Source organism: Doryrhamphus excisus, chromosome 21 (assembly GCF_030265055.1).
Source record: "Doryrhamphus excisus isolate RoL2022-K1 chromosome 21, RoL_Dexc_1.0, whole genome shotgun sequence".
Taxonomy (NCBI): Eukaryota; Metazoa; Chordata; class Actinopteri; order Syngnathiformes; family Syngnathidae; genus Doryrhamphus; species Doryrhamphus excisus.
In genome coordinates this window covers 6,666,052-6,690,946 of record NC_080486.1, presented here as the reverse complement: position 1 = coordinate 6,690,946, position 24,895 = coordinate 6,666,052, and the positions used below count along the sequence as shown (strand labels likewise).

The 24,895-nt window shown below is 42.8% G+C and overlaps 1 protein-coding gene across 2 annotated transcripts in view; it reads right to left on the bottom strand.

Moving 5' to 3' along the window:
• Nucleotides 1–24,895, bottom strand: part of tgfbr1b (transforming growth factor, beta receptor 1 b) — a 46,422-nt gene that overhangs the window by 6,903 nt on the left and 14,624 nt on the right. For both annotated transcript variants that reach the window (XR_009120488.1, XM_058059606.1), the window contains exons 2-8: nucleotides 17,818–18,069; nucleotides 12,998–13,267; nucleotides 10,583–10,813; nucleotides 9,508–9,675; nucleotides 7,405–7,561; nucleotides 3,498–3,622; nucleotides 1,991–2,121 (exon numbers count right to left, since the gene is read on the bottom strand). Coding sequence is in view for 1 of the 2 variants with exons in the window: in XM_058059606.1 (XP_057915589.1) it covers nucleotides 1,991–2,121; nucleotides 3,498–3,622; nucleotides 7,405–7,561; nucleotides 9,508–9,675; nucleotides 10,583–10,813; nucleotides 12,998–13,267; nucleotides 17,818–18,069 (1,334 nt within the window). In the remaining variant the exon portion in view is untranslated. The remainder of the gene's footprint in view (nucleotides 1–1,990; nucleotides 2,122–3,497; nucleotides 3,623–7,404; nucleotides 7,562–9,507; nucleotides 9,676–10,582; nucleotides 10,814–12,997; nucleotides 13,268–17,817; nucleotides 18,070–24,895) is intronic.

The window sequence follows — 24,895 nt, the reverse complement described above, 5'->3', positions numbered from 1 at the left end:
ATTGAAGAAACACACCAACTAGTGTTGCTCATATTAAAGTCAGAGATGTCTGCCACCTCTGGGTGTAACAGTCCTACATAGTAAGACATAGTATTTGTCTCTCTGGCATGTTAAATTCAGCAATGTTGCTTGTTGCTAATTTGCAACTTGACGTAAGGATGTTAAAATTTTACTATGACTAAAAAAAGGCTTAATAATGATGACATTTGGACTCTGGATCAATTTCAATGTTAATTCGACATGTCAATTAGAGCCTGTATGATACTTACAACTACTGCAATATACAGTGCATCCGGAAAGTATTCACAGCGCTTCACTTTTTCCACATTTTGTCATGTTACAGCCTCATTCCAAATTGTATTAATTTAATCTCTTACCTCAAAATTCTACACAAAATACTCCATTATGACAATGTGAAGAAGTTTTTTTTTTTTACTTCTTTTGAATTTATAAAAAATAGAAAACTAAGAAATCACATTTACATAAGTATTCACAGCCTTTGCCATGAAGCTCAAAATTGAGCTCTGGTGCATCTTTTTTCCACTGATCATCCTTGAGATCTTTCTACAGCTTAATTGGAGTCCACCTACAGTAAATTCAGTTGATTGGACATGATTTGGAAAGGCACACACCTGTCTATATAAGGTCCCACAGTTGACTGTGCATGTCAGAGCACAAACACCAAGCATGAAGTCAAAAGAACTGTCTGTAGACCTGCGAGACAGGATTGTCTTGAGGCACAAATCTGGGGAAGGATACAGAAAAAATTCTGCTGCTTTGAAGGTCCCAATGAGCACAGTGGCCACCATTATTCGTAAATGGAAGACGTTTGGAACCACCAGGACTCTTCCTAGAGCTGGCCGGCCTTCTAAACTGAGCGATCGAGGAAGAAGGGCCTTAGTCAGGGTGGTGACCAAGGCCCCGATGGTCACTCTGTCAGAGCTCCAGCGTTCCTCTGTGGAGAGAGGAGAGCCTTCCAGGAGGACAACCATCTCTGCAGCAATCCACCAATCAGGCCTGTATGGTAGAGTGGCCAGACGAAAGCCACTCCTTAGTAAAAGGAACATGGCAGCCCGTCTGGAATTTGCCAAAAAGCACCTGAATGACTCTCAAACCATGAGAAACAAAATTCTCTGGTCTGATGAGACAAAGATTGAACTCTTTGGTGTGAATGCCAGGCGCCATGTTTGGAGGAAACCAGGCACTGCTCATCACCAGGCCAATACCATCCCTACAGTGAAGCATGGTGGTGGCAGCATCATGCTGTGGGGATGTTTTTCAGCAGCAGGAACTGGCAGACTAGTCAGGATAGAAGGAAAAATGAATGCAGCAATATATAGAGATATCCTGGATGAAAACCTGCTCCAGAGCGCTCTTGTCCTGCTGAAAAATGAACCTTCGCCCCAGCCTGAGGTCAACGACCCGAAGCACACAGCCAACATCTCAAAAGATTGGCTTCAGAACCACTCCGTGAATGTCCTGGAGTGGCCCAGCCAGAGTCCAGACTTGAATCCGATCGAACATCTCTAGAGAGATCTGAAAATGGCTGTGCACAGACGTCTCCCATCCAACCTGATGGAGCTTGAGACTTATTGCAAAGAAGAATGGGCAAAACTGCCTAAAGATAGGTGTGCTAAACTTGTGGGATCATATTCAAAAAGACTTGAGGCTGTAATTGCTGCCAAAGGTGGATCAACAAAGTATTAAGCAAAGGCTGTGAATACTTATGTAAATGTGATTTTTTTGTTTTCTATTTTTAATAAATTCAAAACATGTAAAAAAAAACTTTTTTCACAGTCATAATGGAGTATTTTGTGTAGAATTTTGAGGTAAGAGATTAATTTAATACAGTTTGGAATGAGGCTGTAACATGACAAAATGTAGAAAAAGTGAAGCGCTGTGAATACTTTCCGGATGCACTGTAAATGCTGCAACATGTCTATTAATCTCATCCACCATTTCAGAGAAAATATATCGCACAGTATTTTACCTCACAGCTCTGCCAGCGGTTGGGAATGTTAGGACGAAGCTTCTGCTCACAAACCACCTTCCTCATCTCTTCCACCGATGGATCTGACTGAACCAGGTCATAGTATGGCAGCTGGTAGTCCTCGTGGATCCCTGGTTAAAAATACAAAAATATACAGTTGTGTTAAAAAGTGCTTGATTTCTTGCATGTTTCTCACACTTAAATGTTTCAGATCAGAAAAATTATTTAAATATTAGTTAATAACAACACAACTGAACATACAATACAAATACTGTATCGATTCCACTGCTGTCTGTGCTAGTAACACAGCCATTAAACCCATCCATCCATCTTTACTGCTTATCCGAGGTCGGGTCGCGGGGGCAGCAGCCTAAGCAGGGAGGCCCAGACTTCCCTCTCCCCGGCCACTTCGTCCAGCTCCTCCCGGCGCATCCCGAGGCGCTCTCAGGCTAGTTGGGAGACGCAGTCTCTCCAAGGTGTCCTGGATCTTCACAGAGGTCTGCTCCCGGTTGGACGTGCCTTGAACACCTCCCCAGGTAGCCGTCCAGGCAGCATCCTAACCAGAGGCCCAATCCACCTCATCTGGCCTTTCTCAATGCGGAGGAGCAGTGGTTCTACTCCTGAGTCTCTGCCGGATGACAGTGCTTCTCCCCTTATCTCGAAGGGAGAGCCCAGCCACCCTGTGGGGAAAACTCATTTTGGCCGCCTGTACCCGCAATCTTGTCCTTTCGGTCACTACCCAAAGCTCATGACCATAGGTGAGGGTAGGAACGTAGATAGACTGGTAAATTTGATAAATAAATAAATAAATAGACTGATTTTGAACTATTATTTTAACTGTGCAAAAGCATATCAAGCTAACTTCTAATTTAGCAGCGCTAGAAACAGAGTCGGACCTTTTACGGGGCTATTTTTAAAACGGTCCCATCAAAGAAGTGTTGAATGAAATTGTTTCAAGACTGAATTGAAAAGTATGTGTGCTCAAACTGCATGGGTATCGGAAATGAACAGACCTCAAGTCCAGCCACAAATTCTCTATAGGATTAAAGTCTGGGCTTTGACTTGGCCACCCCAGAACATTTACCTGGTCCTTTTTTTTAACCATTCTTGTGTAGATTTTGCTTTGGATTAATGTTATTTGGATTATTGACATTTTTCTATATCCATCCCCTGAATTGTACTCACAAACATTTAGAATTTAAAACCAATATCATAAATAAACAAATCTTATTTTGAACTGACACAAATAAACAAAAACATGCTTGTGTCAGTGTGAGAGGTCTCACTTGCTCAAATGTTGTATTTGCTGAACGTTTGTGGGCGAGTTTAAGAGATAATATGCTAATAATAAAGAAAATAGTAATACAAAAATATGCTTGCTGACTGTAATTATCGTTCTAGTTCCACATCGAATCATTTACCACAAAGAGATTTCATGAATCATATAGATAGATGGATAGGATAGATAAGATAGATAGATAATGACATAGTATGATTTGAGCCTCACCTCCCATGGAGCAACGACTAGCAATCTCCCAGAAGACCAATCCCATGGCGTAAATGTCAGCCCGCTTGAAAGATTCAAAGTGTTTCATGTTTATGGAGTCATCCAGTACTTCTGGGGCCATGTACCTGGAAATAACAATTATGGTTCAATAGAAAAATTGTAGCATTTATCAGTTATTTGTGTCTAGAGCAAGAGTGCTGTAATGGGAGTGGTTTTATTTGTTGCAAGAGGAACATCACATGCTTACACTTTCCACATGTACGAATAGCAGTTGGGAAAACCCAACAATAAAAATAAGAATTAAGATATGATCAATGCAGCCTTGAGAAATTGGTGATGATCGCCACCAGTAGCTCTTAGTGATGTCATTCTGAGAAAAATCTTAACATTCCTCGGATTCTTCACGTCTTTTATGTTTTCTTGAGTGAGAACCGTGATGATGCAAATCCACAATAGAAAAGAGCACGTTTGGTGCAGTTTTAAGCTGAAAAACAGCCACAAGATGGCAGAAGTGCATTTTCTAAGAGCACAGCCTGCATCTTTGCCTTGTAAAAAACCCTATGAGGCAACCAGGAAGTAAACTCACAGATGGAAGAGTGAATACCTACCCCTCAATTTCACTACAAATTTCACTATGCTCGTTTGCTCTCAGCGGTTTTTGCCTGAGGACTAGAGCACACGTATTGTGCTGGAATACACAGTTATCCCAATGAGAGCAGAAGTGTTGTATCGCTGTATCTACGCTGCTGTTATTGAGGGAAATAGCATAAGCTAAATGCAGCATGTATATCAAATGATAAAACACAGTTAGAGGTTTTCTTTTATAGAGGGCTTTGTAGTCAAAAAAGGTGTATCCCAATGACATACATTGTTAGCGAGCTCATATTAATTTCTGGAGTTGTAATGCACAGAAAAGGGAAATAAATATGTGTTCATGTTTCAATAACGATTATGAATGATGGGCAAAAATTCTAAAAAAGTGCAGTTCCCCTTGAAAGTGAGTTTTACCTTCATTGCAGACATGATTCTAGATGTGACCCAAAGACACAATGTGGGTTATTTCTTGAATTCATGAGTGTTTCTCACCTTAATAATTAAATGGAGCCAAAGAAAGTTGCAAGTGTCAGCATTTAAATAAATAAGATGAGAGACATTGTTGAACTCAACAAATAAATCATAACAAAACACAAACTTGTTTTAGTCACGTCTTCAAGGAAGGTAAAACTAACCATGAATGTTTATCCTTTCATTTGTCGTTTGTACGCCTTTTGGTTTTATTTCGCCATCAAACATTCAGGTTCTCTTTCATCATTGTTGGATTCTGTCGTCTATATAGTCCTCTCAGCTGTTGTTGTTTGGCTTCCCCGGAAGCGTGGTGGACGTTAAGATACGTGCTGTGCGTATCCATATAGTTTTCTGATTGGTTTATCACAGCATTAAAAGACGCATTGTCAATTTTTCAGAAAATTAAAGACGCCTGATAAAAATATATACTGTCATTTTATTATTGTTGTTTTTTAAACTTTTTTTGGTGTCATGAGCACTTTATGAACACAGACACAGACTAATGCAGTACATTAAATACATGACAAGATGCAGGTCAGAACTGCTTCAAGCATACCTGTCTTGCTCCTCATCATCCTAACTAATTGCCTTCCATCTGAAGTTGACAATTTGGTTCTTGGCAAAGTGGCTATAAATACAAAAAAAAAACAACTTTCCAATCTGAAAAACTACAGTACAATTAGCCTTTGTAAATTAAAGATAAATGCTGCTGATATTCTGAAACCTTCAACACACATGATACTATATACAGTATCATATTCTGTATCCATAATTGCGACAGTATTTTTTAGAGAAATTAGAGAAAAATCTAATAATATAGATAAATTCTTGTTTTTTTTTAAACAATAATTTAAGATGTATGTCACATGTAAATATTCCACACTGGAAAAAGAACGGTTCAAATGGCCAACAATTAATAATAATGACATTCAAGCCCATGATGATGGCATGTACTACATTACTGCCCACAGCTGTATCAACATTTGGTCATTCTAGGTATTATTTAGCAGAACAGATACAGTAGTATGAAAAGGTTTGGGAACCCTGATGATCTTCAAGATTTTCCTTCCAACTGGTTGTTGGGATCAGCAATTTCAGTTGAATGGATTCTGGTTGAAAGTATTCCATTCCTCTTCACAAAATATCTCCAGTTGAGTCAGGTTTGCTGAAATCTCTGAGCAATTTTTTGGTATCATTCTTCTAGAACAGGGGTGTCAAACATACGGCTTGCAAGACCATTTTATAAAGTAGAAAAAAATTCCAATAAAATTAACTGCTGTTCTAATTACGACCACTGGATGGCGATACAGTAACTTGTGTTAAGCAAGCAAATTGTTTTTCCAGTCCAGAGGAAGTAAAGTGCAGTCAGCCACCTTGTGTTTTATCCATCTATTACAGTTTCCACATAGCTCGTCTTCCCCATCAATGCAAATTCTCCCCACACACGGTCACTTCTGTGACTGTCCTTCAAAATAAGAGCACTGTTTGCACCATTTCTGCATAAAACAAGAGTGTCATAAATATCTTCCATAGGCAGTTGGAATTTCCTTGGTGACTAACATCTCCATTAATCACCAGCACAGGCATTACAGTTTGTTGAAGATTTAGTAGCAATGTGTGCAGAGGCTGACATCCCCTTAGATAAGTTAGCCACTTTCTTGCCAATACATTTGAGACAAGTGTATATCATATTGCAATACATCATAAAAATATTGTATATGCTAAGGTCCATATCGCCCAACCGTATTTCATATTATTTATTTGTTTTAATAAACCCATACTGTACTATATACCATGATTTTACCAATCCGGTAAAGTACATTTTCCTCCATGCGGCCCCTGAGCTAAAATTAGTTTGACATCTCTGAATGAGACCATGATGCTGAACAAGCTTTTAGGTCATTTGTTTTGAGGCGATCATGTTGCTACTCTGCAGAGAAGATGCAACTTGCAATTGGCCGTATTTACCTTAAATAACCTTTGTCATGATTGGGTTCACTCCTGTATGCAGGTCAAGAGTCAGTGAGCTTACCAAACAAATTTTGTGTTTCAATATCCAGTTGGAAAGGTATTCAAATCAATAGAACAAGGTTGCCCAAATGTATGCACCTGCCTACTTAATACCTAGTTATTGCACACTTTCTGTAAATCCTATGAACTTCATTTCATTTCTCATACATCAGTGTTTGTTTGCTATATGATATATTTAACTAAAATTGCTGATCCAAACAACCAGTGATTTATAAAGGAAAATCTTGGAAATTAGCAGGGGTACCCAAACTTTTTCATTCCACAATACCTGCCGGTTAAAATTAGATGAATAAAACGAACAATTCAGTGATGACCACAAGTGTCAAACTGAAGTACCCCCAATGTGATTTTATGTGGCCCACTACCCAATTTTTAATGGAAAGCATACTGATGACCATAAAACCCAAGGTTCTAACGTTGGTGAGGCGTCTGCATTAATTCATTTTCAAATTAGGCAACATAAAAGAACTTTAGAGGCAGGGCTAAATAGAGCTTGTGAATTAGTTTTGAGTAGTCTAGAGTCATTATCTTAATGTTGTGAGAGCTTAAATGACCTCATCTGTCAGTGTTGCTTGACTGCTGTCTTGAATGTCACAAGTTCTACCATCTGGACTGGGAGGACTGACAAAAGTGACTGATGACTAATATGCTGTAATGTAAATTAAATACTGGAAAAGACAACACGGAACCCAAGTGACCAATTAATGAAACTGCTAGTATAATACTAGTTTTCTGATTCTGAAATCAATAAACACACTACATCTATCTCACTATAAATTTGAGTAATAAAATTGTTATTTTTGATGTTTACCTTTTTGTTCCCACTCTGTGATTTGGAGCAATGTCAATTGTATCGGTGGCCGAGTCGTGCCGAACAGCAAGACCTAAGTCTGCAATGCAACAGGTTCCATTCTTCTTTACCAGTATGTTCTTGGACTTGAGATCTCTGTGGGCAATTGCTGGTTTACCTGGGGAGAGTCATATAACCAACAAATAACCTTCACTAATAATTCATGAGCTCATGTATTCAAATACAAATCCTACACAACATTTATATTCCACAATAATGGAAGGTGTAGTACTTTTAATACAGCAAATAAAAATTGGATCCAATTCACACAATTTCCTCCAACTAGCAACTTCAACTTCTAAAGAAACAATAAAATTAAAATGAAATTAAAGTTGCCTGTTTGGAAACACTTGGCCTCCACTTTTGGTTGTGCAGCAATAATGATGTGCAAAAGTGCTGTCACAGTCACTATCATTATTTGATTTATTAGTGTCCAAAATTGTTCTCATCTGGAGTAAAGATGCAACAATACACTGTAAAACGTAAATGCCATCTGCCCTGCATGGGACAACACAAAATGGCAAAAAGCCCATCCCGCAATGTAATATATCCTTTCCAACACTGTACATATTTCACGTGATGGATGAAATGGCGAGGCATTCAGCGTGCAAATATGCAGCAACAAGGGTGGCAAACCAGATCTGCTGCCTGACCTTGTGCAAGTAGTGCCTGCACAAATTATGCATGAGTGGGCATGTAAACCAAGGAGTCTGGAGTTAAAACGCGAGTGCCAATTGGCACTGGTTTTGGCCGTCACGATTGTGAGCCGAATCCAGAAACTATACATTGAAAACATGTCCTCGGCACACAGCTCGGCTATGCTCCAGACGCTCCAAAAGACCAGAGTTGTCAGTCCGGGTCCATTTCGGCCTGCAGGCTGCACATTCACACTTGTGTGTGACTTGTGTGTCATGTGTGTGACATGCCTGACTTGACATGACTTGTGTGTCGTGTGTGTGACATCAGTTAGCGAGAGTTGACCGTGTTCAGCTGAGTGTTAGCAGTTGTGGAGAGTGGGAATGACTATCGTGAATTGTTGCCGACAGCAGCTCCTGTTGTGTGTCATGTGTTCTCCGCTTGTTCATAAAGCGACTGAATTGCATCAGCCAGGTGAGTCTCTCCTTAACTACAAAGAGCAGCTTTATGGTAGTATTCTACACTGGTCACTAGGTGTCACAAGGTGTCACTAGGTGTCACTAGGTGTCACTAGGTGTCACTAGGTGTCACTAGGTGTCACTAGGTGTCACTAGGTGTCAGTGCTAGCAGTGTGGAGAGTGCGAATGATTATCGTGAGTTGTTGCCGACAGCAGCTCCTGCTGTGTGTCATGTGTTCTCCGCTTGTTCATAAAGCGACTGAATTGCATCAGCCAGGTGAGTCTCTCCTTAACCACAAACAGCAGCTTTGTGGTAGTATTCTACACTGGTCACTAGGTGTCAGTAACAGCACACTGATGAAGACAATAGTCACCACAGGGTGGATAAACTAACTGAGCGGTATTTCACTTGTAGTGGCTCACTATTTAGAAAAAAAATACAATTGTTTAATGACTTTGCTTTGTGCCCTGAACTCCACGACGGGAATGCTTGTTTTATACACGTCTGTTTCTTAAACTAATATTTTATGATGAGTTGGAAAATGTGCGGATTGCTGAAACCTTTTTAATATTCTGTCTGGGCTTTGGCTGCATTGTCCTTTAGATACTCATTTCATACCATTGGTAATGTTTGATAGTAAATGCTAACTGGACATAAAGAGCTGTCGCTGTGTAATACAAGTTTAAAAGTAAATGTCATGTCTAGAGGGCTCTAATAATGCTTTAAAAACCTATTTAGCAGGTGGTACACAGGTTTTCTACAGTACAAACATATTCTATTTAGAAATGAGAAATTTTACTTTGTGGAAATTTACTTACTACGGTCAGGTCTGGAACCAAAATCGTGATAAATGAGGGATTATTGTAACCAAATACTTGCAGGAATGTGCAGGGTGTACTCACTTATGTGACATACTGTATACAAATATGTATACATACAGTATACAAATATGTATACAGTGTTACTCACCTTGTGTACCCACAATCTCCATGTGGAGGTGGGCCAAGCCACTGGCTGTAGACAGAGATAGTTTGATCATGCCTTCAACAGTAACGGTGTAACGATTCAGGTAGTCAAACAAGGAGCCGTGCTCATGGTAGTCTGACACCAGCCACAGCTGAGTCCATGTGCCATTATCTACAAACAGAGACAATAGCAACATATTTAGATTTTTTATGTAATACAAAATACAGTTAAAAAGCATAATTGTGAGACTAAAATAATATTAAAGGTATTTTATAAGTTTTCTTTTTCAAGTATTTTCACCTTTTGCTCAAAATTTATGAACTTATGGCAGTAACATAGAAATGTAAAACACATATGTATCTTGTTTTTATAAACGTCTACAGTAACCACCAAAGTTGCCCCTTTACTCTAAACCATGTAGACTTGGATGTAATTTTTGTAATGTTTTTTAAAAGATTGTATTTAAAAACATTAAAAAGTAGAGGGAAAAAAAGCATCACAAACACATCAGGAGGTGGACCAAAGACCCTATACGGTAAAAGAGTACCACCAGTAGCACCAGCACTGCAACAAAATGTATTATGTATGTAGTCATGTGCGTGGTATACCTTTAAGAAAGGCTGGAAACTATAAGATGGCACACTGGTGAACTTGTGTGAAGTTGCTTGTCTCAGTGTGTGTCTACATGCATGTGTGTGTTTTGCTGATGTTTAACAGCGCCTGCTGCACCTTCACTGGGGAGTATTACTCCTCCACGCGCCCCAGCAGTCTGTCTACTCCCACCGAAAAGCCGCCTGCCTCAAGCAAGTTAACTTTGTACACTGAAATCTCTCGGCTCACCTGTGCTAGTTGCCAACCACTTAAAATACACACAAATACAAATACACACACAGTCACACAATGACATCTATTTTAAGGCATTTTGAATCGATTGCTAGGCTTTGATCAAACGTACCAAACTTTCTACATTTCTACTACTCTCTGAAACTAATATTGCTCTTGAATGTCCCACCCGGATGTAGTTGGTATGCTGGACTTGTACAAGCCCACAAAAAGAAGAGTTCTTAGAAAAGCTCACCTTTGTTGTCTGCGGCAATGAATCCCAAAATATTCTCATGTCTAAGCATCACGGTCTGGTAGATCTCAGCCTCTCGGAACCAAGACCGCTCTTCCCGGGAAGAGAAAATCTTCACAGCCACTTCCTCACCACGCCATTTACCACGCCACACCTCCCCAAAACGGCCTTTCCCGATGCTCTCCTGCAAGATGATGGTCCTGGCAATGGTTCTCTGGACGAGAAGTGGCAGGCCTGGAGACAAAGCAGACCATCATTCAGTTTAAAACGCAGGGAAGGAAGGAGGAAACAAAATATGGACGTGGAGGAAACAAAATATGGACATTAAATAAAAAAAACCCTATTGACTGGCTGTCCAAATTAAGAAAATCAACGAGGTGACAAATGGGCCCTCCTTCTCCATTGAATGGACATTTGCACCATCCTTCCTGCCCCATCCAAGAGTCTGTGCATGATTCCGTCCAGCCCTTAAAAATTTTCAAATTACAGTGCAAAGCGGGGAGAAGCGTAAGTATTGATTTATGAGTAAGTACTCATTTATTTGTACAAGCAGAGTTTGGCTGTAAAATCTTTCTACCTATTTTTCTTTTTCCACTTTTCTGATGTGTAAATGTTGTTAGAATATTTTATTCTTGTGTTAAACGATGCCCAGGTTTCAGATAATGAGGTTTGCGCATTTGGAAGTGAGCCATGAAAGAAGTTTGGAATGGTTGAGATTTTAGAGATTTTTTTTAACACTGGCTGCATGTGATGTCGCAAGAAGCTAGGCTTCCTTATATGAGCATTCATTTTTGGCCAGATACGCCCTCCATTCTTTGTTTGCAGTTGTTAGCTATGCCACCCAGGAAACCTTTCTACGAGGCAAAGTCAGGTAGAAGTGGTTGAGTTGGTGAGTCCTAGCAAGACAAAAATATTTTCATCTGTTAACTGCATTTCACACATGACTGTTTTGTGAACATGAACGTGAAACACCCGCCAAACTGTTGTTGAAGCCAGAAGAAGCAGCGCGCTCTTGCCAGGAAAGGTGCATTAATGTCGGAAACACTATGCTGCTGTGTGTATATGGAGGAGAGATAAACACAGCTTTGATCAGGAGAAGTTGCCTGCTCTCGCCGTGAAAGGTGCATTAATGTCGGACGCACCATGCCTGCAACCCAGCAAATGAGGTCCTATGTTGCCACTCTTTTGAGTTCAGAGACAGTAAGTCAGGGGTCTCCAACCAGTAGCTCATGAGCTACCAGTACTACCACTTTTCAATTAGCCCTCCAAATACTTTATTCATTTATTATCAACTCCTATACCCACAAAATTAGAATGTGGGGTCCAGCAGTAATCCGGACGTACCATACTTAGGAGCGCTTGGGAGTGTGAGCAATCACAGCGGACTGGGTGTGCTCAGAAGTGGGCCATGGGTAGACTAAATTAAAATGGACTGTTTTGGAAGATTTAGAAAGTTTTCTGTGTGGCTTATTTTGTCTAACTGCTCCATAGGATTCCATAATTCAATACAAAGGGCTTGGCTTAAACTCTCTTTTCAGTCGTGAGAGGTGTCATTCACATTTGAACCACTAGTGTACCGCGTGAGACAAAAGTTGCCTGTATGTGTGTATGTTTTTGTTGCGAAAGCCAGTGAAACTGTCTACTCTGTGGGCGGGCACCATTTTGCACTGTTTATATCATTATTGTAATAAAAGCTGACATTGTCAACATTTTTAGACCAGATGAACCATGATTACATAATGATAATTAAGGAATTAATGAATTTAATTAATTACGTTAACATTTTTTATGTAATTAAGGCATACAAACCAGAACAAGTACGCCTCTCTGTTATGACAGCAGACGGAGGCACAGTGGAGCATCCCCACACAGTACAGAGTCACTGTGTAATTCACTTTTTTAAAACTCCATTCTGACCTGAACACATCAACAGCAGTACAATTCCACCACCAGATAGGGGAGGGCATGAATACATTTTTGTTACCTGGTGGGGCAATACAGAAAATAACTGAGAATTACTGGCCATTGCTTTACACCATGTTGTGTTTTCATAAAAGGAATTTATGGAAAAAATATGAGGCAGATTTCAAAACAAGGACTGAATCAAGCCATTTGTTGGCAGCTTACAAAAGGTGCGAGTCTCCACAGAAGAGGGCTTAAGCCAGAAGTGTGTGCGAGTGCCAACACAGACAGAATGTCAATATTTTAACAAACAAAACCTGCACTCAATGAAGTCTTGATAACAGTCATGCAGACATGCTTTAAAATGTATTTAATTTTATCAATTTGACAATGCATTGTTTTTGAATGCTAGTGCAGTTGAATGCTAACGGGGAATCAACACAATTTTCTAGTAAAGATGTAAGACATCTACATCTTCCAAGACATCTACATGGAAAAATACCACAGCAAATTTACCTGAGCCAGAACCAGAAGTGGTCATGTCATAGATAAGGTCCTTCAGTGTTGTCCCAACAGTGATGAATGGATGGTCCATGGAGGGATCTTCTTCATTGGGCACCCGGTGATGATGGTGATGGTGGGCTCCAGCCCCGCCAGCCCCAAGCCCCCGGTGGCTATGGCAGACATAAAAAGCCAAAACGAGCAGCAAGCAGAGTACACAAACTGGGCCAGCAATCACCGCAGCAAGAGCCACAGGTCCCAAAGGTGGAGGTTTTGCAGTGGGGACTGCAAGGAAAAAAAAGACACAGGAGATATAGCTAACAGGACACCAAACTATGATCCTGTCTATGTGCAATGTCATAGCTGTAAAAAAAAGAATGTATGAACATTCTTGAGAACAATACACTGCATTTGCCATGTACAATACAATATGTTATACTGCAACCTGATTATGTCCATGCCTCTCGGGATGTTTGACAGTTGTTGACATAACCAAAATCAAAATTAGCCATAATGAGTGCCACACACAGGGGGCGACATCGCCTATACTCCATTAGTTTTTAATGGAACCTGAGGGATAGGGCGATTCTCTTGTATTTATAGAAATTTGTCTCTTGGAATGCATGCATGTAGAGAAATTACATGAACTGTAGCAGAAATTGACTTGAGTTTCTTGGAACACGTCCTCCAAACCCTTGACTGCAATATGTCACTGAAGATAAACATTTTGCATTCTCGTCTAGATTTCTTTCCATTGAACTGTGGAGAATTAAGTGATGAGCACCGGGAACGATTCCACTAGGACATTGCAGCTATGGAGAAAAGATATCAGGGAAAGTGGAATCCATCTATGCTTGCCGACTACTTTTGGAATGTGGTCAGGGATGACCCTGCTGCAGAGTATAAGAGAAATCTTCTGTTCGATCACATAGCAATTGAGACAATGTCTGCTGAATCCAAAGAACAACTGTCAGAATTTCAATCTATATGGGCTACAATAATTAATCTCTTAATCTAACTCTCGAAGGGCTGAGTGTGTCTGTCTCTGCCCCTGGTGGTCTCGTTCCTCTGGCTTGGGGCATGGTCTGGGTCGCCTGGTTGCCCTGGCGTATGGGTGGTGGGCAAGTGGGAGGTTCTGGTGGGGACTGTCCGGATCTGGGGATGGGGCGTGGGTGGGGTGGTGGTGGTCGTCCCGATGACGGTGCAGGCCGTCCCTCGGGGTAGTGGGTAGACGGGGTGCCGCATCCGGTGGGTGCCTGCTGCTGCCGGCAGGGGCCTGTGTGCGCCCGGTGGCGCTGGTTCCTACGCGGCCTCCCTCGCCTCTGGGGGTGGGCCGGGGTTTACCCTGGGTGCTCTGGCTTGGATACTGTGTGACCGTGGGGTGTGGGGCTTTGGTCCTGCCCTTGGTGGGGGCACGGGTGGTTGTACCTCGCTTCCCTTGCAGAGCCTTCTCCTTAGGTATGCATAGGCTATATTCGTATATTTGTGTGTTTGTGTATGTATGTATATATTTATTCATCCATTCATTTTCTACCGCTTTTTCCTCACAAGGGTCGCGGTGGGTGCTGGAGCCTATCCCAGCTATCTTCGGGCGAGAGGCGGGGTACACCCTGGACTGGTCGCCAGCCAATCACAGGGCACATATAGACAAACAACCATTCACACTCACACAATTTGGAGTCGCCAATTAACCTAGCATGTTTTTGGAATGTAGGAGGAAACTGGAGTACCCGGAGAAAACCCACGCATGCACGGGGAGAACATGCAAACTCCACACAGAGATGCCAGAGGGTGGGACTGAACCCTGGTCTCCTAGCTGTGAGGTCTGCGCGCTAACCCCTAGACCACCGTCCCGCCGTATATATTTATTATTATATCTAAAATAGCTAAAAGATCTAAATTATAAAAAAATTATTGTATATAAATTATTATTATATATTGAGTATTAATAGTGGATAGGCTCCAGCACCCCCCGCAACCCTCGTGAGGAAAAGCGGTAGAAAATGAATTAATGAAGTATTAATAGTATTATTATTTTTATACATACACACAACTATTATTATTAATTAATTTATTTTAATTTATTTTTTTATTCTCTATTTTTATTTTTGTGTATGGAAGGTGTGGTATATGGGGACCGCGTGCTATCGTCCCACTCTGGCTGTGGCTGTTTCCCCGGGTGGGGGCCTAGTGAGCGCATGTGGGAGGTGGGGTCTTGGCTGTGCAGCTTGAGCTCTGGATGGGAGAGGTGCGGTGCTGAGGTGGGGAGTTACCTGCTTCTCTCCCTTCGGTAGGGGGGTGGCTGTGTTGTGGTGGATGTTGGGCGGGCGGTTCGGGGGGCTGGTTGCCGGTGCGTGGGCACCGGGCCGGGTGGCGGTTGGGGTGGTGCTCTGGGTCGTGGGGGAGCCTCGATCAAGGGTTTGGGGGCGGGTCTGGCCGGTGGCTCGCGGGCGGGTCCTGCTAATTGCCGATTTCTGGCTGGCCCCCTCTGTCTCCGGTCTTGTGGCAGTGTTCCCGCCTCCGGGGTGTCCTACTTGGCCGGTCGGTGGGCGGATGGGAGATGTGGTGGAAACGGGTCGGCACTGGGGAGGAGGAGGGCATTCACTTTTTGCGGCTGTTGGGGTGTCGCTTTTCTCTCTTCTCTGCTGTGTGGTGTGTGTGTCTCTGTCCCTCCCTGGCACTTTTGGCTCACGTGTCTTGGGGGCGTGGTTGTGCTTTGCCTCATGCAGGTCCCGGTTCTCCTGCAGTCTCTGTGGTGTCGCTCCCTGGGCTGCTATGGTGATCGATGTGTCGGCGGGGCGCGGTCCCTGCTGTTTTGGCGGTTGTGGGAGCTGCCTCGGGTGGGTGGTCTGAGGGTGGCATAATCTCTGGTGGGGCCTCCTGCGTGGGGTGGCTGGAGGCCATCGCTGGGGGGGGGGGGGGGGGGGGGGTGTCGGCGGGTCGGCCTTGTTGCCATGATGGGCTGGGTGGGGCCTGTGGCCCGTAATGCAGCCCACGGCTTGCCCCACTCGGTTGGTCGGTAGTGCAGGGTGGGCGTGTGTGGGACCCGGTCCTCCCTGTTGCACTGCACCACCTCACATACATGTAGGACCTTGGGGGGGTGATCTGCAATTGGTTGTGCCGGGGTTGAGGGGTTTCCTTGCGGATGCCCCTTTGTCCTCGGCATTCCTCTGGCTTGGTCACCCTTCAATTTTAACCACACCTTAAACACTCAGTTCCTGGGGGGGATCTGGGCAGGCATGGGACCCACCATTGCTCAGCTTCCCTCCATTTTTAATTACTTCATATGATACACACACACACATACACCACACACAGGTCAGCCCCTGGGTGCAGGCCTGTTTTTAATTGCACAATCTACACAATACCATCATTACACACACAGGCGTGGCGGGCTGAATCGGAGAGCCTTCTGCCTACCCCGCTTGCTGCGGGCTGCCAGCTGGCTGCTCGCTCGGGGTGCCCTGGGCTGCAGGATGTTTTGGTCTGGTCTGCATAGCCTTCCTGGAGGTCCTGCTGGAACCAGCTGATGATGGGGCTTGCCCTAGGGGCGCGGTTGGCGCTACCTCCCTTGGGCTGTCCAGGGTTGCGGGCACCACTGTGCCCTTGGGGGGGCGTTCAGCGGTCTCCGGGCAGTGGGGGCCATGCTGCTGGTGGCCTGTGCGCCCCCTCCGTTTGGTCATGTGCAGGCCTACCTCCCCTCGCCAGCTCCTTTGTCTGCCTCACTGCTGTAGTGGTTGTGGGGGGTCTGGGGTGCCATCCCTTGACGGTCCGTGTCTCCCTGGGCTCGTGGCTTGGTTGTGGGTCTCGGACCCCTAGGTCCCCCATCCTATAGCTCCTCTGGGACGTCCACGGTATGTGCGCGTGTGTGCATATTGAGTGGATGGGGTGTGCGCATGTGTCTATTTTTATGTATTTGTTTTAAATAGTTTAATTAGTCGCCTATTTATTAATTATTAGTTTTATTATGAGTATATATGTGTGTGTTTGTGTGTGTGTATAGCTATATAGATATACGGGGGGTGGGTTCTGCGGGGGTCTGGCACTGGGCGTTCCATCTCTGCCGCCTGGTCCTCCATGGGGCAGTGGGTCCGAGCCTCATCTGTCCCGGCCGGGGCAGTCCTGCGCCGGTGGTCGGGCCTGGGGTTACCTGGGGCGGGTGTGTGGGGGGTGACGCCTCCGGCCGTGGACGGGCTCCCTTCCGGTTGGCGTGGGCGCCCTTGTGCCCGCAGGTGAGTGGCCCTCAATGCCCTTCTGCCCTAGTGGGGTATGGTCTGCCGCCGGTCTCGGGGTGCGGTTCTCCTCCGGCCTGCTGGCGCCCTGTTGCTGGTTGGGATTGCTCCTCCATGGCCCCTTGCTGGTCTCCTCGGGGGCAGGTCTTGGGGAGTCGGCCCTGCCTTTGCCCGCACCCACGGGGCCGGTGGATCTCTGGCGATGAGGGCTTGACCTAGCTGCGCGGGGCTGGGTTTACTGGGTGGTAGAAGGCAGTCCCTCTCCTTTTGTCATTCTCACATTACACATTCAGGCATACAAGCACACTTACGCACACATATATGAATATGCACAAAGAAGTACACACCTCCATATGGGCACTCACAGCACGTGGGTGCTTCTCTACACAATCTACCATCTTATCCTTTATATCTTTATGCTATTTGTATGCTATTATTACAGTAATAATGATGTCAAGCAAGTGAGATTTTAATTACTGCAACTGTATGGCTGTAATTCACGGTAAATCACCTGATGTCTAAGGACATTTCTTGTTTCCTGTTCAAAAGGCAGACAATGAAAGTCCCCTCTCAAAAATATTCAAAGAAAACATGTGGTCTCACCTGGGAAAACTGTGAGGTCAGGGTCCTTGTTGCAGTAATCTGTGGTACAGCAAATCGGATAAAGGACCGTGTCGTGTTTGAAGGATGGGGCACAGATGAAGGGCCGATCCCGAGGGAACAGTTCTTTTTCGTGAACACACTGGTGCAGTTCCGTCGTCAATCGGCTGCCTGACTTGCGAATACTGACGAAGCAGACGCCATCTGTTGTACAGCTAGAGTTGGCAGTGCAGCGCTCACAGTGACACTGGAGGGCTATAGTGGGAAAAGGAAGAGGTTTTCAGCTTTGTCTCAAAATAATTCATAATTCAAAAATCATAATTTAACAAAAGAAGAAAAAGTTATTTCCATGTCATGTTCAGGCTTTGGCGTGGAAGGAACTAAGCGCTTTGTATTAATGCCACAATCAAATGTAAGGATTATTTTCATTGGCCAAGAGAGTTTTACAAGCACCCTGAGTGAGAAAACATGGTTTGAGTTCATTTACTTTTTTGTGCTAGCATCATTTTGTTAAAATTTTAAAAGGCTGAAATTTTAACATAAATTCACAAATTATACATTTTCTTATTGAATACTGGATCTAAAACGACTGGATTCAATCAATTTTGAGAGAATATTCAAGGTGTAATGTTAAAAATATCAATGTGGTGTAACCATAAAACTTTCTACCAAATACTTCAACTTGTTCATCCATCCATTTTCTATACCTCACGAGGGTTGTGGGCATCCTGGAGCTTATCCCAGCTGTCTTTGGGCGAAAGGCATGGTAAACCCTGGACTGGTCGCTGGCCAATCACAGGGCACATACAGACAAACAACCATTGACACTCTCATTCATACCCATGGACAATTTGGAGTTGCCAATTAACCTAGCATACATGTTTTTGGAATGTGGGATGAGAACCCACACATGCACAGGCAGAACATGCACACAGATGTCCAAGGGTGGAATCGAACTCGGGTCTCCTAGCTGTGTGGCCTACGCGCCAACCACTCGACCGCTGTGCAGCCTTAAATTTTTCATTAGAGATTAAACTAGATGCAAATTGCAATATTGGGAGAACTGGGATGAGATTAGATTTGTGAAATGGGTCAGCCCCACTAAGAGCTACATAATAATACATCTACAGTATTAATATACATTTTAAGTGTGTGTGTTACCACTGCATCTTTTTGCAAGAAGAAGAACAAAACTCAGCAGACAAAGACAGCAGACAGCCTAATAAAAGCCAGATGACGCTGATCTGCTATGACTCAATCTCCCGACAGACAAGTCATGGAATCCAGTCTGTCCCATGAAAGCAGACACAAACATGCCTCACCAGTCTAGACAATCAAATAACTTGTCATGCAGAATGCTAAGTATGAAGCACCCAGCAGTGTTTCCTTTAAGGGTTCATTCACACTTTGAGTCCGTTACCCTGGTTCGGACCCCCCAAAAAAAGGTTACTTTGCAGTAGTGTGCAGTAGTATAGGCTAGCATTCACACTTGTAGTTTTGTCAGCAGACCAAATAACACCACTGTTAAGGATATTAATTATGTCCAATACAACATGACATAATATGTTATGTGATACAAATGACATAATGACTTCAATAAGATTCCTGGAGGAGACGTTTCCGACGACTTCCCCAAACTGTTATGAGCAACACAAAACCCTCAAGGTACAGTTTAACTACTGTATTTACGCTTCTGGGCTTACATTTACCTGATTTCACTTTCTGTCGTGTTCCATGCAAGAAGGCATAATAGCTAGCCATGACTCCTGTTGGCCCAGTGGTCGGCAACCCAAATTGTTGAAAGAGCCATATTGGACCAAAAAAACAACCAAAAAACAAATACACAATAACATCCCTAGGTGTCATTCCAAATATATACTGACAAAAATCAGAAAGCACTTGATAAAAACAGCCACTTTGTTACTAAATATGTGCCAATGACAGGATTGTGCTCTTACCCATTTAATGTAACTTCTGTTTTTGGACATGACTGGTCAGCTTCTCAACATCGGGCATGTAAGATGAATGCAATGAATGCAAATGATTCGGTCCAAGAAACGTTGAATCCTCTGTTCTCAGTTATTTTTCTCTTTTTCCCTTTGGGATCCACGGCCCATCACACAGCCGTTTTGTTTACAACATCCACCGACCTGCATCCCGCCCTGGAAACGTGTGTCGTAGGCTATGACGCAAATCTTCGTTGACAGAAATGTTGAAATTTGATATTATTCTACACATTTTTACAGCATTGGAAAACATTAAGAATGTTTGTGTCATGTTTGTCCTCCTACAAGAAACCATATTAAAACAAAAAGTATATTTCCCTCCCCAATCTTTTTCCATTTTCAAACAGGGAGCCACTAGGGCGGCGCTAAAGAGCCGTATGCGGCTCTAGAGCTGCGGGTTGCCGGCCCCCGTGTTAGCCAAACAAACAAATGGGCTGCGCTGCATTTGTTTACCTCGCTGCCCGAGAGAAACTAAACTGTCCCTCATGTTTAATGTCTCTGTGTGGAAACAAGGCACACCTCTGCACCAATCTCATGATCAATACATACATAACCCCCTTGGGCTACAATCAAATAGAACAAGTGCATTTCAACTTATCAACAGTTGCTGGACAAAAAATGCCAGATGCAGCCAGGACCATGGCTACTACCAAAGGGTCCAGCCAAGGGGCTTTGCAAAAAATATATATATGTGAATGTATACTGTATTAACAGTAAAGTTTGAAACTTGAGCGGTAACCTTGTGGTTAGCATGTTGGCTGCAACTTTTGAGCAACTCTGCGTGGAGTTTGTACGCTCTCCCTGTTTTTCCCCAGGTAATCCTGCTTCGTCCCACATTTTAAACCATGCATGTTAGGTTAATTGGAGACAATGAGTGTGAATAGTTGTTTATACTGTCAGGGCTCGACAATAACGATGTACCGATGGCCCGGGGCAAGTTAAAACAAAATTCGGGCAAGTAAATCCAATCAGTGATATTCCCGTCGGGAATGCCATACTGCGAAGAGTTTTTTTTTTAAAAGCGGTTCTTGTTGGGTGTTGGTAAAACACGTACTGCATAATTCCGGTGGTAATTTGCAAGCCAATCCTTGCAAATCTTGAAATGGACCAATCAGAATCGTTTATTTAGATTCTGCAGTCCACGTTTTACCCACACCCGTTCTTGTTTGCGATCAACCAATCAGCGATCGTTTGACTACAAAAACGTCTATCATGGCGTCCCTGCCATCATTGTCTAATTCTTCAACAACTTCTGAAGGAAATCACCAAAAACTGATGGAACAGTGCCTCCTAAACAAGTATTTTACTAGCGGTGGCAAATCAATTGATGGCACAGTTGAGTGAATCACATTGCTGTGACAATTTTAAGTGGTCACAATTAGGGATCGACCGATATGTTTTTTTGGCGGCCGATGCCGATGCCGATACCGATACCTCCACACACACACAAACACATCACACTGACACAATTTAGTACGACATATAAAACATTTCTCTCATTATTAAAGTTTGTGTTGTGCACAATAAAGACCTCTCATAAGCAGACACGGCTGCTCCAATTCCTTCTGTGCGTGTGTGTGTGCGTGCGTGCGTGCGTGCTCTGAGAGAGCGCACACACATAACACGACACGCATTTAAAGTTGCATAGTTGTTCATTCTTGTTCTGCTCAACTAGTGAGAGTGCTTTTATTCGTCTGTTGCATTGGTATGTGATGTTTTTGGGTTTTCTTGTTGTCACACCATGACTTAAAATGTTATGCCTAGCGATCACCCAGTGAATTGTGATAGGCTTGGTAAAGTGTTAAAAGCAAGCTAACTCTATTACTTGTGAAAACACGCCCTTGATGTGATTCAACAGTGGGGGCGGGGTACCGCAACTACGTGTGTTGCGGGGTCCTCTGCCGCCGTGGTAACACAAAGCTGTAAATCATGCAGAGGAAAAATACATCGACGAACCCATGCACGTATCGGCCGATACCGATACAAGGAAAAAACGCAAATATCGGCCTGATGTATCGGTCGATCCTTAGTCACAATGAAACACCACCGATTAGATCCAATACGAAGTGCTGATTTTGTGCTAGCTACAAAATCTAGTGGTTCCATTTCTCTGTGTATTTTACTCACCTTTGCTTTACAAATTATTGTTTGTTTATTGTTTATTGAATTATCAGCATATATTGATATATGATTTCATTATGGCTGTCTTTTCATTTTACATGGGGCAAGTTCGGGCAAGTAGTTCTCACCTTAAGGATTCCCAAATTAAATTAATACTAAGTGCATATTCCTTCAATTTTGGGGGGCTTGTCCCCATTAGGGCTGCGACTACATTGGAGCCTATCCCAGCTGACTTCGGGTGACAGGCGGAGTACCAGTCCAGACTGGTTGGCAGTCAATTGCAGTGCACATACTGCATACAAAGAGCCTATTTCGAAAAGGCAGATTAAGGTAAAATGAAGCCACCTCTCTGTACACTTGCATGCGTCATACAGAGCTAGCCGCCGATCATGTTGGTGTAACTGTGAGCTTAGACATTCACACAATAGTAATAATTTTTTTTTTACAAATCGATCGACAAACTTAGGTATTTTAGATTCACACAAAAACAGTCCAATTTGAAGGATTTTTAAACACTGGGATGTTGCAAGAAAAGGGCAATTTGCAGGAGTTCCTGCGCCTTTTTTTCCAGCAGAAAAAAATACAAAACATCAGATCATTACAGATTAGAGAATGTGCAATGTGGGGATGGAAAGGAGGGGTTCTGAGAGAAAAATTCTGACATCATTTGTCACCATTTGAGAGCGGCACTGGAAAAAAATTCTATAGTAAATCGTCAACGACATACCAGGCTGTACAGTAGAGTAATTCGAGTAAGGCGAGTAATTCACTCACATATGTGCCTAGAAATAAAATTATTAATGAAAACTTAAAGAAAAATTAATAGGGAGCGCTCGTGCGAGTACATTTTTCAAACCTTTAAAGGGCTTAGTGCTCCTGTAATCCATACAAAGTGAATAAAACTAGAGTAAAATTTTCACACAATATTATATGAATCTATAAGTGTCCTAAAACTTTTCTTTGTTCACATTGGCAACTCTCGTGTTGCCGCTCAATGAGATACAAGCTTGTGTGCAGAGTGCGCAGCTGCACTCGCTGGCGTACAGCTAACCAGCTATGTTATCCAATGGATCCTGGAGCAATGCAGTAAAGAATATGCAAGTGTTGTCCCACTTGTGCGTTAAAATACGTATTTTTTTGTTTGTATGTATGCATCGTAATGCCGCATTGAATTCCCACTCATTTGTTAATACTACCCTATTACAATGTTCTTATTACTTCCGTATTGTTTTGTGCCCCTTAAGCAAGTGTGCAGCTATGGATGTTCATCTAATTGCATTTGTAGCTGTGTCCATAGGTGTGAATGTTTGTCTGTCTATATGTGCCCCGCAATTGGTTGGCGACCAGTCCAGGGTGTACCCCAACTACCGCCCGAGGTCAGCTGGGATAGGCTCTAGCAAACCCCCGGGACCCAAGTGAGGATTAGAGGCAAAGAAAATGGATGGATGGAAGAAATTTCAACATTTCTTCTGCGCTCCTAAATTGTTTCATTCAGGAGCACCTGTGCTCTTAGTGAAAAGCTAAGCGTACAGGCCTGCATACACATCCACATATCATAGAAAACCACATCAGACAGTTTTCAGACACGACTCATTTGACATTATATTATCAATGTCGAGTCAATGACACTGATAAACTGACTATTACACAACTTTATTAGTGTGCATACAAGAATAGAGTGTATCTGATATGCTTGTGGAAAGGCAATATAAAATGGCAGACTGACAAGGCCACTCTTACAGTACAGTTGACAATCTCAGACAAAGCTTTAAAAGACACCAGTTAGAGAAGCAGACAAAACATGGACCAATAGTCTCTTACATTTCAACCAAGGCTGCTGTGTTCTGATCCATTTTCAAATAGAATATTTTTGCATTTCAACAATCAGATAGGCGTGAATAAGCTTATGTTTCAAAATGTGAATTATGTAATATCTACTCAGGCTTAGAAGTTTCATGCAGTTTTTTTCTGTTCTTTGAAGATACGTAGGTGCTGAGGCATGTTTACTTGTATTTACTAAAATTGATTTTATCCAACTTGCACCAAATTAAAAAATTTTAACCAAAAATATACGAACACCACTGCTGTTTAATATGATAATATTGATATGTTATCAATAGTGGTCTAAAAAAACGATTGGATTACTTTCAAATTAGAAAAAAAAATTATTAGAATGTTGTATTCTTGTGTTAAACCATGCCAAAGTTACAGATAATGAGGTTTGCACATTTGAAAGTGAGTCCTGGAAGATGTTTGGGATGGCTCACTCGTTTCAAAAGGTGTGGTAAAACTGCCCTTTTGTGATGTCACAGAGGGGCAGACTTCGGGCGTGTGACCAATGCCAGCGGAGTGGCCCGTGGGTAGAATAAATTAAAACAGAACGTATTGCCAGCAAGCACAAATCAAAGGAAATGCAGCTGGAATAGGTGCAGATTCTGCAAAATCTAAAAAGTTGTCTGTGCGGTTTCTTATGTGTAGCTGCTTCATAGGAGACAACAACTCACTAAAAATGTTAGGAAAATGATCATAATAGGTCCCCTTTAGCAGTGCTGTATTTATTATTTTCTTATTGTTTTTTGTGCCATACCAATCCCTTACCTCATCTTGTTACGTTTGTAGCTTGCCGCTTGCTCCATTGTTTACACTTGGGATCAGCTGTGCTTTGCGCACCCCTTCACTACACGGAGTAATCAGAGATCCCAGTTGAGATATGGAGGAGAGGCTGCATCAGGAGTGAACAGCAAAAAGACGGTATAAAGGTTGTTGTGTATATCAACCATGTTTAACCATCACGCGGAATGTGAGATGAAAGCATTAACGGCGCTAACCTGGCTACAGAGAGACTACGTGGGTGCAGCATGATTGCAGATTAGATTAACTTTTTCTATATTTATTTAAAGATAATATACTATTTCATTTCAGCAGCTATTCTGCAAGATTGACATTTTAATAAA